The following is a 17,275-nucleotide window of genomic DNA, read 5'->3' as shown; positions in this document are numbered from 1 at the left end:
TAATTCAGTAATATAATGATTAACTTTGAAGAGGAATATATTTTTATTATATATTTATTTTAGTGCTATAGTTTTAAATTAAGTCTATGGCATTGAATATCTTTACATTTTGCACCATCCACTACAGTAAATGTTTTAAATACTTCTTCAAATGAGTTAATTATAGGGACACAAATATTGCGAGCACCAGCACTGCTATTTGAAAACTTCTGGAAAGTCTCACAGGGGTAAGATTTTTTTTTTCCTTTGCCAGAACAGAAGACAAATCTCCTCTGGACATGAATGCAAAGACGTTCACTCAATACTATGTAAAACAAATGCCCCCCTCCCTTTCCTATACCTCTCAGCTCCTCATTGGTAATGATAAAACCCATTGCAGCCTCCCTCCCTCCTTTCCTCTCTCCCTCCCTCCTCCTCCCCTCCCCGTGTGGTTTTTACGCTTTTGATCCCCGAGGGACCTCGCGTTTTACATTCCTGGCATTCCGACCTCAGTCCCTCCTCGGTTACTTATTATCGCCGCCTGCTCTCTCCACAATCATTTCACAGCAAGAGAGGAGCGCGGCGCACCGTCCGGGGGGAGGAAGATGAGACACGTTTAATTCGGAGGAAGAAACAAAGCTCATGGAAATAGTGGATTTACTTTAATTTTTTTTTTTTTTAACTTCAGGATCGAGAACAACGTTTTGTTATGATGAGAGCGTGAGCTGGTAAGACGAGCGTCTTTTTTCTTTCTCCCGTTTCCTTTGGCACAATAGAAAACCCCGAGCACCGAACGCGAATAAAGTAGCTATACAGTCCCAGTCAGTGGTGCTAAAGTTAAGTGACTTGTGGGCAAATTAAAAAGTTATTCACGGCGACAGTTGTGTTGTTAAACCAAAGATGAAGTTATTTTACAATGCGGTTTTGTGCGCTTTTGCTCCCCCATGAGATTGGAATTTTTTTTGGCGCATGTATTTTCTGCCTGCTGTGGGAAATGTCTCCACATCACTGTGTTGTCGCTGTTGGTGAGGGAGACTTTAGTGCTTCTCTATTTCATATCATTTTTTAAACTAAACATTTATTAAATATGCTTTATGAAATTAACTTTACATAAAAGAGAATGCGTTTACATGTTAGTCTGTGTTGCCAGTGTTACTAATGATGCCAGGGCCTACATGCTTCAAACAGCCTCTCCTCTGTATGTGACTTATGTTAATGTGTTTAATGTATTTCATTTATTTATCAGTTGTCTCATGTTGTACACATCTGTCCTGACCACCTCAGACTGATCCTACTTTATCCTCTCCTCATGTTTTGTCTCAGGTCCACAGCTGATTTATTGAAATACTTTTACACTGAGAAAGAGCTCAACTGGTCTTCAGAGAGAACAGCAACGCACGCTAAGCAGTATGTCGTCCACTGAAGAGCCGTCTGGCACGGTCCTGCACCGGCTCATCCAGGAGCAGCTCCGCTATGGAAACCCCACAGACACCCGAACCTTATTAGCCATCCAGCAGCAGGCCCTGCGCGGGAGCAGTGGAAGCAACAGCGGACCCAGCAGTGGAGGCGACATGGGCAGGAGCCCGCGATCCTCTTTGGAGAGTCTTACCCAGGAGGACCCTCAGTTCCCTCAGCTTTCTGCAAGACAGGAGCCTCAGGGACAGGAGCACCAAGGAGACTACCACCACTCAGAAAGTGGCTACCAGCTCTACCAGCTGCACGGGGAAGAGCTGCCAACCTATGAGCAGGCCAAGGCTCACTCTCAATACCTGGCCTCTCACTGGGCCTCCACGGGCCCCATCAGGCAGCTTCACGAGGAGAAGCTCCTGCATGAGGGGGCCTTCCACGAGGAGGCAGACTTGATGGAGCTGAAGTGCAGTCATGTGCGGTCACTCAGTGAGCATCGCATGCAGATATCTCTGGAGAGGAACGATGCGGCCGCGAAAGCAGAGGCGATCAAGAGCACCTCTCACAGCTACCCAGAGCTGCCTTACTACACCCCACAAGCCCTCCAGAACACAGGGTCGAGCCTGGGCAAACGCAGCCCTCCTCCAGAGTACTCGGCCCCCATTCAGGGCCAAGGATTTATCCCCCACCAGGTCCAGGAGCCGGTTCAGGCCCAGCAGCACAGGTACCAACTGGAGTTTAGACACGACTATATCTGTGATTGTGTCCAACTACTTTAACCTTACATCATACGCTGTGGTGTGGTGTTTTTTCGTCCAAGAGCCCGCCTTAAAATAGTCTCAAGCTCATCATTGTGTTTCACATGCGTAAACACATACCTATCAGTGTGAGTCACACCATAGCCCGAGTACCAATTCACAATTCCTTCTTGAAATACTTACAGGAGAACAAGTTCAGCCCTGTAGGTGTTTGTAATGCTCGGCATACTGCAACAAGATAGTTTTGCATGCTTGTGTTGCCTTGGATGCTTTTACAGAAGCATGTTCCTCATATAGACTTTTACATTCTTGGCAGCTGCTGGACTCAGATCGTCTGCATGGTGATAGACAGGAATAGAGCGATATCTCAGATGCCTTACTTCATCTTGCTGCGCCACATGTTTTTATTCAGCTCGTATTTAGCGTTTATTTAACTACATGATGATCTTCTCTCATGTAGGTATGTCCAGTCGGCTCAGCCAGCTGAACTTCCCTGCTACAACGCTTTCACCGGCCTGCCACCTGCTGGCTTGGAGGAGCCCAACCAGGTGGAGCTGCTGTTGATGGAGAATGAGAGGCTGAGGCAAGAGCTGGAGGCACACAGGGAGAAGACAGGCCGTATTCAGAAGGTAAATATCTGCACAACACTCCCTTCATAAATCAGGAAAAGACACTCTTCAAATATAGGAACACAAGTTACTGATAGCAACTCGAAATCTAAATTCAGATGGGAATACTCTAAACCTATTTACTTGCTGAATGGCCAGACAACATCCTCCATGTCAGCCACCTGTCTTATGAAACACAACCCCAGTCGACAGTTGTCTCCCTGACATCCAACTCCAGGCACACTCCCTCATCTGGACTGGACAGATGAGATCAGCAGCTGCCACCTTCATACCACAGAGGCACAAACAGAGGTCACAGCCTGCTACTGTGTTTACACACTCCTTTCATTGTGTAGCTGACCTGGCGGAGGCCAGAGAGAGCGTGTGTGTGCGTGTGCCCTTTAGTTCCAGGGAGGCCATAGATTTTCAGGGTAATCTAGGGCTTGTCAGACAGCAGTCGATCAGGTTGTGACCCACGCACAGCTGATGGGGGGCGGGGTGGGGGGTGCGCGGCAGGTGGTGGGCTGCTGTGGAAAAAGTGAAAGGTCCCTTTTGTTTTTTCACCTAACAACACACTAAGTCTTTTCCTTTTTTTTCTAAACCAAACAGGCCCTAAAATCAAATATTTTCTTGTTCAACATGGTGGAAACAGCTTCAGACACATCTTACACCTCTGCCAGTCTTTGTAAAAATTCACTCCGATCTCTGCTGGCGTTATGTCACATGGCCTTTGCCTTGTCTCAGCCTTAAAGAATGATAATTGCTGGGGTTGGAAAGTTTTCTCCGTCAGGCCGCAGCCCTGAGTAAACATGCCTGTGTGACTGCTGTAATGGTGGGTGTCTCTTTGCCGTTTCCACAACCCAGGCACAGGCATGCACACCTTCCCTCCGCTGGCATCCTTCCCAGACCTCTGTGTGTGTGTGTGTGTGTGTGTGTGTGTGTGAGAGAGAGAGAGAGAGAAAGAGAGAGATTCTTTGTGTGCATTTTAACCTTGAGGTGTGCGGTGTACGTGCACGCTGTTGTGCGCTCACACACCTGGAACTAGAGGTATCAGCCCTCAGGAATGCAGATATAAATCAGTCTCACAGGGAGTGGTGCAGGCTTGAATTCCTTCTCATATACCACACACACTCTCACACACACACACACACACACACACACACACTGAGTGTACTGTATACACACATTCGCAATGGTACCCATATGTACATGTATGTACTGTAACAACATGAATCAACATTCCAGCTCCTCCCTGGCATGTGAAGTAGGTTAACCAAAAACCTCTCTCTTTCTGTGCTACTCTCTTCCCCCCCTCCATCTTTCCTCTCTCCCTCTTTCTCGCTCTTCCCCTCCTTTCAGTTGGAGCAGGAGATCCAGCGTATTTCGGAGGCCTATGAGACACTGATGCAGGGCAGCAGTAAGAGAGAAAACCTGGAGCAGACTCTGAGGAGGAGGCTGGTGGCTGAGATCAGGAGGCTGCAGGATTTCAACAGAGACCTTAGAGGTACTGCCACGACTAAGAACATCATAGTACCACACAGCAATACCAGCTCTAACATGCATATGGTGTACAATCAAATGTAATTTCAAAACTGTGTTGCATTACAGAAAACTTGGAAAATGCCAGGACGCATGTTGCAAAAGAAGTGGAAGCAGCTGATCATAACCAGCACATCATGGCGAAACTCCTTGAACAAAGTAAGTATGTCTCTTGGTATGTCTGGATTCCCCTTCACAGCTCTCTTATATCTTCCTTTGTAATCAACATGCTTGATTGGACTGGATTGCAGCATAGCATGAGGCCCTTTTTGTAGCTTAGGATGTCCTGCACGCAGGAATTTCACTTGCATAACCTCAGCTTATTTGGTAAGAAGGCTTAATAATGGGGAATTCAATCCACGCACCTCTTTGGAAAGGGGAAATGAACTGGCTCTAAATCACAGAGCAGTATTGAAAGTGGTAGAAACGAGCCCCCGGCCCCTTCCGCCCCCACCTGTTGTTATTGTGATTTATGTTGTCTGTTTAAGGAACTGGTCTCAAGCAGAGTGGTGGTGTTTGTATGGCCTTGATGAGGAATGCTCTGTGCTATGTGGGTCAAAGGGATAGGGCGGCTTTCTCCCCCTTCCTCCTCCTTCCTCCTCTCAGCATTCCAGGAGTGCTTCACTAAATGAAGAACACTGGCCACCATGTAGCAACTCTGGTGCTTATTACTGGGGTTAGGGCTCAGGAGGGAGAAATTGTGGATTCATAGATATATTTAGAAAGGACCGCAGCATCTCATAGCACTTGTGTTTCTTTTTCTTAAACCAAACTACCATTAAAATCACGTCTACATGAAACATGCACTTAACCCGGCCTCTTCTACTTTTTTTCTTCGCTGCAGATGAGGAGCAGAACTTTGAACGGGAGCGCGTAGAACGAGAACTGGAGCGGTTGCGAGCCACGGCGGAAGAGCAGAGCCTCAGGGCGAAGCGACTCGAGGAGGCCCTGGAGGCAGCTCGAGGACGCGGTCGCCAGCTCGAGGAGGAGTTGAGGAGGAAGAGGGCTTATGTGGAGAAGGTGGAGAGGCTTCAGAGTGCGCTGGCTCAGCTACAGTCCACCTGCGAGAAGAGGGAAAGCCTGGAGATGAAACTGCGGACACGACTGGAGCAGGAGCTGAGGAGTCTGAGGGCGCAGCAGGTACATTTCAGTCAGAAAACGTCATATGATATGAACTGTTGTACATGAGTTTAGGGCTTCTGCGCTCAATATTATTATATTTCACCTAACCTTTGCCTGTTTCACCTTCACTTTCCACCTCAGAGGCAATCCCAGCCGCCAGGAGTGACCATGAGCTCCCTCCAAGAGCGCCTGCATGAGCGGGAGGAGCGAATCCTGGCCCTTGAGGCCGACATGGTGCGCTGGGAACAGAAGTATCTGGAGGAGAGCACCATGAGGCAGTTTGCCATGGAGGTGGCTGCCACTGCTGCTGCTCAGAGGTAAAGAACGTGATTGCTTATTTGCTGGGACATTGCACGGACACATGTTTAAAAAGAATTTAAGCTCAAATCCAATATCTTAACTTTTCCAGAGACACCACCATTATTAACCACTCGCCCTGCCACTCCTCTAACAACAGTTTCAACGAGGAGCTGCCAGTTGCTGACCACAGGAATCAAGAGATGGAGAACAGGTTCGTACCTACGATTAATCTCTACGTTCTACAAATCATCACAGATTTCTTGCGGCACCATCGTGTTATCTGCTCTGCTCTGATTTGTGTTCTTCTGTTTCTGTTTCGTATCAGGATCCGTGCTCTTTACGCTCAGATCTTAGAAAAAGACGCTGTGATCAAGATCCTCAACCAGCGGCTGCACCAGGACCAGGGGCGGAGGGACGAGCAAAGTCCCCGGACGAACCTCCTGAACGCAGCGGGGGCGCCGCTCCGAGCCGCCTCCTCCACTCCCTCCATCAGCTCCGTCAAGAGCAACACAAAGAGCAGAGGTGAGGGAAGACTGCTCCCGGACACAGGCGTGAAGCTCTGATCCAGATTTTCTGAGTTGAAGCTGACGGTTTTCCCTGTGATGTTGTCCCGTAGGTAAAAGTCTTTCAGATGATCAGACTTTGCCCAACCGTCAGTTCTCCACTCAGTCTGAACCTGGGACGCTGGAGCGGCAGGTGGAGGGAACCAAAGCCAAAGAGGCTGCCAGCACAACTAAGCTCCACAGTGGTGAGTGAGCTATCAAATATGCATGAGTGTGTCTGTTTACGAGGGCCAATAATCCAATAATGCTCTCAGTATAAAACTTGAACGATAAACGATTTGCACACATGCAGCGCGGAGCATGGATAAACACGTTTGCACAGCCTCATACTACACACACTCACACACACATTCGCACTCTCACACTGCATGTAAAGTAGACTTTTCTGTCCACATGAGAAGAGGTTTGGACCCGGACTTTATGGATGTCCACATTGATTAACCATGCTGCTACTTAGCCAGCCAATCAGATGCCATCTGTCCAGGTCATGGTTCATAATGTGGGCCTTGTGGAATGTGCATGGTTAGGAAATAATGTGGATCTGTTGACTGAGCACATTTACCAGAGGGGTCTGTTTGACTGTGGAAAATCTCTGTTAACCTTTTACTCTCATATAACTGAGCTGTGTGATATTTTTCCACCGTTTTAGCCCTAAAACATTCATATAATTATGTATTGTCTCTCTCTTTCCCCCCCCCAGACAAGGCAGCTCCTAAGAAGCTGCTATTAAACCCTTTCAGAGGCCTGGAAGAGTTGGAGTCAGAGGCTGTGGAAATCTTCATTTAAAGGACTGAGAAGTGGATTTTAAATGAGAAAAAAAAGCAATTCTGAGAATCTGTGAAGAGTGCAAGTATTTGAATAGCGAATGGAAGAAAACATTGGATGCAAGAATGTTGTGGAAAGAGGCCAAAGCACGGGAAAAAAAGGACTGTTTTCACATTTAAGAGACAGAGCTGTGCTCTGACTCACTTACTCTCACCAAGCTGGGCAGCTGCAGGCAGCCGGCCGGGCTGGGTGAGAAAAGATGCATCTTCTGAGGTACTTGGACAGTATTGTGGATTGTAATAGGGCAACATGTTCTCAGAGAGTGTATGCCAAAATATTTATATAAATATATATATAATTGCTGCTCCCCCTGTCATTTACCCCCACCCCCTTTATCTCTTTTCCCAATCCAGTGAATTAAGAAGCTACATATTTATCTTATGTGGTTTCCACATTCCCCAAGTATTAACTTAAGCCTCATGTCCTTCTAGATAAATATTCAATTAAAGGTTATCTATGTGACCTGCATTCCCCTCCTCTCAAAAAATCGTAAATTTGAATAACCTCATTCCCACAACATGGATGTTATCTGTTTGGAAGACTTCCCTTTGCTCAATAACTTAAGCTGATAACATGAAACACTGCTGATTTAAATGCTTTCGCTGTCCATGTTCATTAAGCCTGAGTAGCTGGTCCTACAAAAGCTTAGAGGTGTGTGAACAGCCTGGTGCATAATATTAAAAAAAAAAATCAAATAAAGACAAATTTGGTTTGTTTTTGCCAAACTGACACAGACCTGGTGTTGTTTGTAACTCTGGGAGGGTTGCATCATGGTGTTGATTTCATCATCTTTTTTTTTTCTCCTAATTTTAATGACTTTTTCCTTCTCAGAGTACGTTTGCATGTGTGATTACAGTATGTGTGAGTGTGTGTGTGTGTGTGTGTGTGTGTGTGTGTGTGTGTGTGTGTGTGTGTGTGTGTGTGTGTGTGTGTGTGTGTGTGTGTGTGTGTGTGTGTGTGTGTGTGTGTGTGTTTCCCGATGTGGTGATTCTGCTGGTTCGGTCACCATTGTGGGATAAATGTTGAAAACTACACCGTGTTGTTGTTTTTTTTGTTCTGTTTTGTTTACTGTGAGCTTTGAACTAACAAACAGGTTAATTATTATTATTATAATTATTATAATAATTATTATTGTTATTATATATTTTATACAGATGTTTGTATTGTTATTTTAGATAGTGCTTTGAGCAGGTCGCCAAAGAGTATATGTTTGTATGTTTGTAAGTTATGTGCCGACAATCACGGTCATGTCAAAGCTGTGTGTTGACTCTAAACAGACATTTCTGTGAACTTCAAACAGTATGAAGGTTTTTACAGTTGAATTCATGCAACATTTCATAAAGCAATAAAATATTCTAATATACATTAACTGGCTCTTTGAGGATTGTATCCTTCACATATCTGTTGATTTATCATTGTTAATATGAAAATATCACCCAAAACACAAATTGTTAGTGTCAGAAAAGCTTCTCTCCCACTTCTGTTGTCGCTCAGTCTCCTCATTCCTGTCCTCGCACTCCACCACAGAGCAGAGCGCTCTTCATTAATGAATACCAGAGCTGCATTCTTTTGGGTTCAACTTTCTCGGGTGGCCTGCTCTCTTGTTCTCCTCTTGCCATGAAGAGCATACTTGACATAGATCACATTCTCATAGGGACACGTAACCTTATATATGACAAAGGCAGGTTTCTCCCAGATTAGCCGCTAATGCCATTTGAAATTCTTGCATTCCGCCACACCTTTGTCAACAGGGCTGCTTTCACTGCCCATCAATTTAACTCACACTCAAGAGGTGTTTATGTACCAGTTCAGAACGCGCCATTGGATATGAAGATGAGAGAGTGGAGAGCTCGGTTGTGCGGTATCTGTTTCAGGATAGGGCTACCTCTCTCTCGTGCATGAACACACACACACACACGGTCACAAATATCGACTTGTACCAGTTTTGGGGCGGGCGTGCAGCACTGACAATGAGATCTCACAATGCAGTGGAACAATGAGGTTAATGACAATGACAAGAACAATGAATGTTTATGGTGTCATCAGTGGCCACTCACATGGTTCACCAGTCATCCTACCACTAGAGCACGTGTGTGAAATACAGATGGAGAGATGTTTTGACACCCATTAGCTGGGGTGGGGTGGGGGTGGGGGGTTGGCACAGAAACCACGTTAAATATATAATTTGGTTTGATATCTTCAGATTAAAATAAATGACCCACAGTGAACAGGACTGTCATCAAGACTTGTTTGTGTTCAAGGACTTTGTTATGTAGATATGTAGAAGAACAACAATTTTTCACATGATGATTTTCTGAATGAGTATCTGTGGGGCCAAAACATACATTTTCAAAGCCATCCATTAATTCATACTGTCAACAAACTATAAAAGGTCAGTTTTCTGTTCCAGGTTTGAAAAACTTGCTCATCATTCTCCGCCACGACCGAGCAGGCAAAGTCTGATTTTGGATGGGGACTGCGTTAAAACACCTTGACATGCCTGGACTTGGGCAGAGAGGATATGAGTTGGTGAGATAGCGCGGATGCTTTTGACAGAGAGGCTTGTATGGGAAAACACAGAGCAGGATCCGGTGGCATGCGATGCCATCAATCTTATTCATGAACTTAAAGCTCTTATCTCGTGTACTGACTGACAACATTGTGAAGACTTGCCAACATTCCTGTGTGAATGTGAAAGGCAGCTGACATGTTTCGACTGAATCGCTCTCTCTCTCTCACTCTCTCATTCGCTCCCTTTTCTTTCTCTCTGTCTTTTTCTCAGAATTTACATGATGGAGGAGGAGAGAATGTAAACAGGAGTCAGATGTCAAATTTGTGCTCAAACATGCAAGAAAACGACATTTTCTACACTTTCTGGATCAGTTTTCCCTCCTGTCTCTGGCTCAGTCACATGGGAACTTCATGCTGAACTGCAGTCACCATGAAAGGAATGAGCCTGTTGTTGAGTAAACACGCAGTTCTCACACTGTGTGTGTTTGTGTGCACTGCTGGGGATTTTTGGCCCCATTCTGGTGTTTACAGTTTAACGGTACATTCCTAATACGTTTCAGACATTGAAGCTTCAGCACATTCAGCAAATAGACTAATGGTGAGTGATGATATCAAAGCAAGAGTGTAAAAGGGGCGTTTTCTGGCGCTGTCCTGACTCCACATTGGTATGGTAATTGATAAGTGATGTGGCCTTATTCTATTTACGTGGCAAAACATAATCAAAAACAAATCACAAGCATGTATACATACACAGACAAACACACTGACACAAATTATTGTTGTGGTAGTGTGATGAGAGACTGATTGACAGGCCCCGTCAGGCCAGATTCTGCAGCACTGGTTAATGCATATATGGAATAACTTGTCAAATAAAACACTCAACGTAAAGTGGATCCAAAAAAATCCTATCATTTCTTTCTATTGTCATAAAAGAGGATTAAGTGGGGCGGCGTTTAGCTCACCGAGTAGAGTTGCCGCCCCATGTTGAGGTTCAGTCCTCGGTGCAGGCGGCCCCGGTTCGAGTCCCGCGTCGGACAGCCCTTTCCTGCGTGTCATTCCCCCACTCTCTGCCTCCCCATTTCCTGTCTCTCTCTCTACTGCACTATCAATTAAAGGCAATAAGAGCCCAAAAAAATACTTTAAAAAAAAGAAAAGAGGATTAAGTAAATGTGTTGACAAAGACTTGTAATAATATGTCACCACCTGCTACACAATAATAAACCCATATTTCACTCCTGGTGAAATAAATATTCCTAATGTCATTATATTTATTTCATGTGCCATTTTAATAACTTAATGTATAGGTATATAGCCTATACTATACCTGCACAGAACACAAGGTTATGTAAGAGGTTAAAGCACAAAAACACCAGTTGTGTCTGATTTCCAAACAACTATGAAAATAGAGGGGATAATCTTAAAATCCCTGTTCTATTAGCCTAACTACTGGTTGATAACACTCACAGTCCTGACTGAACTAGCCTATTTGAACGTGATGACACAGAACTTTTGAAGTTCAATGGCGACACCTGCTGGAAATCTACCAGACTTGCGCAGATCTCTCTATCTTGGCCATCACATAGGATTAAAATGGTTTATTTTGTGGTCAGAAAACAGAATTCATAACAATAAGTCTGTTGGTGAGTGTCCTTAAGTGTTTTATTTTATTTTATTATTTAGCCTATTTATCTATTTATTTTTAATCTTTTATGTTGACAGTCCGCTCACGCTTTTAATTAAAACGTACAAATGTAAAACCAATCTGGCAATAGGCTAGGCTACTATCACATTTATCATCCTATGCAAAATAGGGAAGAAGAGCAAAATTTCCAAAGGGAAAAATCACAACAATTTTACTACTACTGCGCATATTCAGTGGGTCGCACAACGCGGAAGTAACACCGGAAGTCATAAACTTTTTTGGCCAGGCGACCAACTCTGATACAACTGAATAGGCGCCATTTTCGATCCTGTTATTCAGTTCCCATAATAACGGGCATGGCATTTTCTTACTGCTGTGGCTGATGTTGGAAAACATCTGTCCTTGCCTCCCATATCGGACTTCGTAAACATCTGTAAGTCTGAACCCGCGATGTGCTCCGTGGTCGGCTGTGATTCCGCGCGTCGCAATGCGCAACGATTCAAGTTACCAGAGGATCCAGAGAGGAGACTGGAGTGGGTCCAGTTTCTCTTCGAAGTTAATGGACAGCGACTGAAAGAGTCGTGCTGGACTGATATCACCATTTGCAGCGAGCATTTCAAATCGGACTGTTTTGTGCGTGCGGCTCCTAATGGCCCGGTTTGGCTAAAGGCCGACGCTGTCCCGTTCGTGGTGAAGAAAGAGGAGCCGGAGGTGAAGACCGAGGAGGATCCGCCATGTGAGGTGAGTCTGCTGTGGTGGTGTCCAACTCCTTACACAGCAAATCATAACATAGTACACATGACACATATTGTACAGGCAAGGTTGTTTACACAGGGAGTGAAATTCATTTAAATTCACTTATTTTCCTTCATAAGATAAATCAGAGAAATGTGCTGCGGTATTATAGTGTTTCTATCCTGTATATTTTTATATAAACGATGATCAGATACATTAGTTACAACTAGTGTTGCTGTTGGTTGGAGAGGGGTCTGGCTCCACTGTCAGGGCGCTTCCTTGCGGACCTCCACTGTGAGGCCAGAGCGATAGATATAACCAGATATCTATCGCTCTGGATATAACATGTGCGAATGTATGATGTTATATCTATCGCTCTGTGAGGCCACCTGCACTGTGGGGACAATAGACTGTAAAAAGAAGGTGGGGACAGAAGGTTATTCGAAGCTTTTCAAAATAAAAGCGAATAAACCGGAACCATGTATTTGTGAAGTTTTTTTATTTATTTAAACATGAAGAATAAGAAAAAGTGGTCAATAATGGACAAACGCTGGGCTTAATATATGAATAAAATTAAAACTAAATTGGCTATACGGTGTGTGTGTGTGTGTGTGAGTTAAACTCACTCACCCTTAAAGGGATAGTTCAACATTTTGGCAAATTGGCCCATTGCCATAATTGCTATAGTCATAGCAGTAGGTTCGTTACCTTTAATTGTAGGTGTAAGCTATTTTTAGTACAGCGGAGCGCAGCAGCAGGCTGCTCAGAGCTACGCTATGGAGGCTAAGGGAATTTCTTGGTTTCCCTCATCAAACTCATCAAATACAAAATCCCAAAACTCCACAGCGCTTTTGTAGACAAGTTGTGAGCTGCACAATCACCACGCTATGAGATAATGACGGAACGATACGAAACGGAGCCGTTTTCGAGGTAAATTCATACAAAACCGCTGATGCGCGTTGCGTTCAGGGACAGTTTTTCAGCAAGCAGTCTCCGTATTTACCCTGTATTTACCTCGAAAACGGCTCCGTTTCGTATCGTTCCGTCATTATCTCATAGCGTGGTGGTTGTGCAGGTCACAACTTGTCTACAAAAGCGCTGTGGAGTTTTGGGATGTTGAATTTGATGAGTTTAATGAGGGAAACCAAGAAATTCCATTAGCCTCCATAGCGTAGCTCTGAGCAGCCAGCTGCTGCGCTCCGCCGTACTGAAAATAGCTTACACCTACAATTAAAGGTAATGAACCTACTGCTATGACTATAGCGATTATGGCAATGGGCCAATTTGCCAAAATGTTGAACTATCCCTTTAAAAGACGTGGTAACCAATGTGCAGAGTGCCCGTTGAGCTTTTGGCGGGCGGGCCGGGTTCGAAACCCGTTCAGGGCAGGGCACAGAACAATTGATATATACTTTTTATATATATATAATTTTTGGGGGCTTTATTTTATATAATGTAGGTAAATATAATTTAAAAGCGAGTATACCAGGAGGAACCTTTTATTCGCTTTTATTTTGAAAAGAATCAACTTCCGTCCCCACAGTGCAGGTGGCCTCACAGTGGAGGTCTGCAAGGAAGCGCCCTGACAGTGGAGGTCTGCAGCCAGACCCTCTTGGTTGGTTGAGTATAATGGAAAGTCCTGAATCACACCAACAAGCATTTTATTACCATATTTACAGATCAAGTGGTCAAAAGGGCAGCAGGGTCGGGTCTATGCAAAGTGGATTAACTACTGTTAATCCATATCATGTATCATTCATTGCTTCTCAGGTGTCTGCAGTCTTAGGCAGTTAACTACCTAAGTCACCCTAAGACTATCATACCATGCTCCTGTAATATTGTACTTATTGTATAAGACTCACATTTTTCCACATACTGTAAATATATGGTGTTCTGTAACTATGTTACTGTTGTTCAGGTATGACCTTGTCCTTTTTGTTGCTTTGTTTAGGTGTCTCTGGAAACCCAAGAGGTTGCTTCTCAGTTTAAAACAGGTGATCACTCAAATTAATTTTCTGAAGAATCAGGACTTACATCAGTGTGTTAGAATGTGATGTGTCATCACAAATGAATTACAGTGAAGTATGTTCTCATGTGTTCTTTGTATTTTATTTGTAGATGCCACGGAGGCCCCGACCAGTACTCCAGATGCTTCTGTTCAGATCCAACCAAAAAATTTCAATAATAATTTAACAGAAAAGTATGTTTTCTTCCATTTGAGTTTTACATTTTTGCTTTCTTCTATATTTAATAACCTTTTGATACCAGGTTTGTGGTAATACAATATGTTTTGTTTTCTTCCCTTACAGAATTACACTTGTTCAGATGAAGGGGAAGTATGTTGTCAATGAAAAACTCCTGATCCAGCTGTTGAAAACCAAGTGTCCTTTGTGTGGATCCAAAGTAAAGGTGGAGAAGGTTATCCATGGCATGCTTATTGTCTTGAACCAACAGTGCCAGCAGTGTGAGTACAGAAACCAGTGGAAAAGCCTGGTCAATGCCACTGTCCCAGCAGCTGAAGTGCAAGTCCCAACAGAAGGCACAGAAGTAACTGTAGAGGTAAGACATGAGTTTGCTGCTTTTCAGGTTGATTTACATTTTTACCCAAGTAAGCTTCAAAAGAAAATAAACACATAAACACTCAGTAAGTGCACATGCATCAACTCGTGTGCAGCCTGTTACAAATGCTCCTGATTTCTTCTACTGTTTTTCTGCCGTGTACTTTCTTTTTTGCTGGCTTCCATTATTTTTTGTGTTGCATCACTCTTTTAAGAATTTCCCTCTGGGGACCAATAAAGATTAAGATTAAGATGCTTTATTGTCATTGTATGTCATACAATAAAGCATCTTAATCTTAATCTTAATCTTTATTGATCCCCAGGGAAATTCTTAAAGTAATTCTGATTTTGATTTTGATTTAAAGTCTGTGTTTGATGTTATCAAATAATAATGATGATGAAAATAAGGTAACATTTTATTCCTACTAATTCTTCCCACTGTATGTTTCACAGGAAGCGTCTGAGGAGAGTGAGCCCATGAATGAATCGGAGGAATCCAGTGATCAGGGTCAGGGTCAGGGAAAGGTGGACTCAGATGAGGACTGGAAACCAAGAACGGTTTTGTTTCCAACTAGACTGCTACGGGTACAGCATGATGAAGGAACTGAGGACTACGATGACGATGAAGATGAAGATGAAGAAGGAGAAGGAGAAGGAGAAGATGAGCAAAATGACAGTTGCTGTGGATACACCCGCAAAAACAATGTGCTCTGCACAGACTGTGGTAAGTTTTACAGTAAACGGTGGCCTCACACATGTGAGCACAAAGTTAAACCCTATTCCTGCAACATTTGTGGCAAGAGGTGTGTTAGTGAGGCTGCTGTAAATTCCCATGCCAGGGTCCACGATGAAAACTATGAGTATTCATGCAAATTCTGCCTGACTACATTCAAAACAAAGGTGGACAAAATCAATCATGAGCAGATCCACATAACTGAAGGAAAACCCTATAAATGTCCAGACTGCTCAGAGACATTTGCCTCAAATAAGGAACGTAGAATCCACCTGGAGGAGCACAGAGGCCCCAAACAGTTAAAATGTGACATCTGTGGGAAAGAATTTGTCTGGGAACTTTCCCTTCAGAGACATATGGCTGTGCACACGGGTGAGAAACCGTACAAGTGTCATGTGTGCGATCGAGGCTTCAACCAGCCGAGTCACCTCAAATCTCACATGCGTCTGCACACGGGGGAGAGGCCTTTTAAGTGTCAACATTGTGACAAGTGCTTCAATCACAATGTGAGCTTGAAGAGTCACGTGCAGCGTTACCACCCATCCGGGGGTGAGGTGAAGAGAGAGAAGATGAGAAGCACAGACTCAGAGGTTGACAACAGGGAGGAGGAACAGGATGCAGAAAATGAGGCGCAGGAGGAGCAACAAGGTGTACCTAAAAAGACGAAGAAGAGAAGCACAGGCAGACCCAAAGGTAGGCCTAAGAGCGATCCATCAGGGAACTTGGATCCTCAACTAGAAGGTTCAGATTCAAACACTAAGACTAAACGGGGCGCACGGAAGTCAAAAAGAAAGCAACGCAGGGGCGCAGAAAGAGAAGACGAGCCGGCTGATTCAACAGAGGAGGAAGAGGAGGAAGAGGAGGGAGAGGAGGGAGAGGAGGAGGTGGAGGAAGGGGAAGAAGGGGAAGAAAGCAACGATGCGTTGAAGAGCACATCAAAATCACGTGGACAACAGAAACATTCTGACAATGACTCTGATTTTGACCCAAAAGACCAAAAGAGAAAGAGACCCAGAAGCCAGAGCAGTGGGACGAGCTCAGGCAAGCGCAGGGGGAGACCAAGAAGAAATCTAGAGGTGTGAAGGTTCAAGAAGTCTAAGAATAAAGTGGGTTTCAACTCATGTGAAAAGGAATAAGCAATATGATGTGTGCGTTTATATACAACTAGACTTCTAAGATACAACATATTCACTAAGGCTGAAGTAGATTTTATTCTTAATGTTTAGAGAAGTACATGCATATGAATGTTGTTCACTGTTGTCTCCACCACCACGGGCTCATCAGACTGGATAAAAGTAAACGCCAGATGTGAAGTGACTGTGTGCCTGTCTACTGTATGCGTCCTTCGTAAAACTGGTTGGTTGATGTATAATCTGACTGAAAGCTGGTCATATACAGTATATGCTGAGATAACAGGTAAATGTACCTTGTCTGTACGTCGAACAGTTTGTCTTTTGGGGTGATGTATGTGTGAGCCATTTATCCTCAGAAAGAGTTGTCTGTGTGTTTTAACATGTTTATGGCAGCAGGGCTGTAAAATGTTTCAGCTGCTTTTCAGTTTACAGACAGTTATAAAGGACCACAAAGCCGAGCAGCTGCCAGAGTAATGCGTAGTACATTTCTTAGTTGTCCAGAGGAATGTGTCTCTGAGATTTATGACATTACAATGAATTTAGTTTGTGTTGTTACACCAAATAAGTCGACATATTCTCTCTATCACTATGCACCTCTACCCCAGATGCAGTTTTTATATCTGAACATTACCACTTCTTGTTCTGTGCCTAAAATGTTTGCATAGTAAAATAGTTTTTAAACTGATACCAGCAAAAGGTTGTGATGATTTGATGGATAAAACAATACCTAATAAAATATATTGACACACTAACAACAGAGGATTGAATCAGCTTGACAGACATTTATCATTAAGTGTTGTTATTGTTTTTCTCTTCCAGCATTAAAGATGGAAATCCTCACTAACCTTCTTCAAACTTACTT

General features: G+C 43.9%; 2 protein-coding genes across 3 annotated transcripts; both read left to right on the top strand.

Annotated features, from left to right (window-relative positions):
• Positions 1-514: 514 nt before the first annotated feature.
• LOC311001132 (angiomotin-like 2a) lies at positions 515-7,995 on the top strand. 2 transcript variants are annotated; one of them, XM_083992119.1, is made up of 11 exons: positions 515-707; positions 1,303-2,110; positions 2,605-2,773; positions 4,112-4,256; positions 4,361-4,450; positions 5,136-5,431; positions 5,555-5,730; positions 5,871-5,924; positions 6,039-6,235; positions 6,330-6,461; positions 6,977-7,995. In XM_083992119.1, the coding sequence occupies exons 2-11, from the start codon at positions 1,389-1,391 to the stop codon at positions 7,060-7,062; spliced, it is 2,067 nt and encodes a 688-aa protein (XP_083848245.1). In that variant the 5' UTR covers positions 515-707; positions 1,303-1,388; the 3' UTR covers positions 7,063-7,995. The 2 variants fall into 2 exon arrangements, with proteins under 2 accessions (XP_083848245.1, XP_083848244.1); XM_083992118.1 differs by having other exon boundaries at positions 516-707; positions 5,823-5,924.
• A 3,568-nt stretch (positions 7,996-11,563) lies between these two features.
• LOC311000625 (uncharacterized protein) lies at positions 11,564-16,362 on the top strand (the record flags this gene model as incomplete). The annotated part of the gene is made up of 5 exons (XM_083991365.1): positions 11,564-11,995; positions 13,941-13,983; positions 14,108-14,189; positions 14,299-14,548; positions 15,001-16,362. Exons 1-5 carry the CDS (start codon positions 11,705-11,707, stop codon positions 16,360-16,362), a joined length of 2,028 nt encoding a protein of 675 aa, XP_083847491.1. The 5' UTR covers positions 11,564-11,704.
• Between the last annotated feature and the right edge of the window lie 913 nt (positions 16,363-17,275).

This window comes from Trachurus trachurus (assembly GCF_905171665.1).
Source record: "Trachurus trachurus genome assembly, chromosome: 17".
Classification (NCBI taxonomy): Eukaryota; Metazoa; Chordata; class Actinopteri; order Carangiformes; family Carangidae; genus Trachurus; species Trachurus trachurus.
Note: the sequence above shows the minus strand (reverse complement) of the source record. Positions and strands in the feature narration are given on the sequence as shown.